At 43.6% G+C, this 1270-nt stretch overlaps 1 protein-coding gene across 1 annotated transcript; it reads right to left on the reverse strand.

The window, feature by feature from the left end:
* Positions 1 to 396: 396 nt before the first annotated feature.
* LOC132514336 (non-histone chromosomal protein HMG-14) lies at positions 397 to 975 on the reverse strand. Its single transcript, XM_060138955.1, has one exon. It carries the CDS (start codon positions 859 to 861, stop codon positions 556 to 558), a length of 306 nt encoding a protein of 101 aa, XP_059994938.1. The 5' UTR covers positions 862 to 975; the 3' UTR covers positions 397 to 555.
* Positions 976 to 1270: the final 295 nt, after the last annotated feature.

Below are 1270 nucleotides of genomic sequence, written 5' to 3' on the forward strand. Positions count from 1 at the left end.
CATACACTACATACTCAAATTGTCAATCGTTCACAGCACATTAACAGTTACTAGAAGAACTGGACTACCACGACCAAAGATGTTACAGAGTGCACAAAACTCTGCCCAGGAGAGCCAAGATCAAGGGGTGAGTGGTTTGCTTTAGGAAACAATTCTACCAAAAACAACGTGGGAAGAGAAGTAATTTAAAGTGTTTAAGACATTAAATGCGCAACTGACTCTAAACTGCCATGTAGTATGCTTTGTATTATAGGATATAAAAGCTACCCTCCATCTGTGGAATGTTAAGCTGACACCCAAGACAATCAAAGCCTCCCATATTCAATATCCCACTATTTTCTGGTTGTACCAAAAAATAAACAACCAGCAAATGATTTCACCTCTTAAAAAAAAGCATTTACACTTAAAAAATGGGATGAGGTGGGATTCCTTCCTTTTTAAAAATGTTTCTAGAGCTACTAAAAAACTTGCATTTACAAAATAGTTGATAAAAATATTCCTCTGGATTGTACAAGAAGGGAAACAGGGACCACTGATAGGACCAGGTGTGTGATATTAATCAGACTTGGCTTCTTTCTCTCCTGCTTCATCAGAAGCTGGGCTCTCCTCATTTTTAGTTTCTCCATTTTCTGCAGGTAAGTCTTCTTTAGTCTCTTGGTTAGCCACTTCAGCCTGCTTTCCCTTTGCTCCCCTTTTCCCTTTTGTTTGCACTTTTTTGTCGGAAGATTTATCCTTTCCTGCCGCCTTTTTTGGCTTCGTTTCCACTTTTGCAGGAACCGGTTTAGCTGACAACCTCGCCGATCTCCTCTTGGGCTCCTCCTTCGCCGCCCCCTCGGCGGAGCTGACCTTCCTCTTGGGCATCGTCGCGGCAGGGCGGGCGCGTGCCGGGTGCCTGCGGGCCGCGGCGCGCCGAGAGCCTTCGCGAACCTGGGCTGCCTGGCCGCTGCCGCTCCTCCCGCCGCCCGAGCTGCTGGGACCCGCCGACAAAAAATATTTTAATTGGAGATAGGAATAATTTTGTTTCCCTCGTTCTGGATGGATAGTGACATAAAAAATTATCTTGTATTTAGACAATTACTTTTATAAAGCCAGTGACTGTTATCATATGACTGGCATTTAGGTAGAGATCTCATTTTAAGTGCTCTCTTGTGGAAAGAAGAAACACATTATTGCACTGCAGGTTAGAGTTGATGCTTCTTCATTTAGAAAGCTATTTTACTAGATTCTCCTTTGGACTAGTTAGCTGAGAACCAAGTCTTTGGCTTTGCTG

This window comes from Lagenorhynchus albirostris, unplaced genomic scaffold (genome assembly GCF_949774975.1).
Source record: "Lagenorhynchus albirostris unplaced genomic scaffold, mLagAlb1.1 scaffold_78, whole genome shotgun sequence".
Taxonomy (NCBI): Eukaryota; Metazoa; Chordata; class Mammalia; order Artiodactyla; family Delphinidae; genus Lagenorhynchus; species Lagenorhynchus albirostris.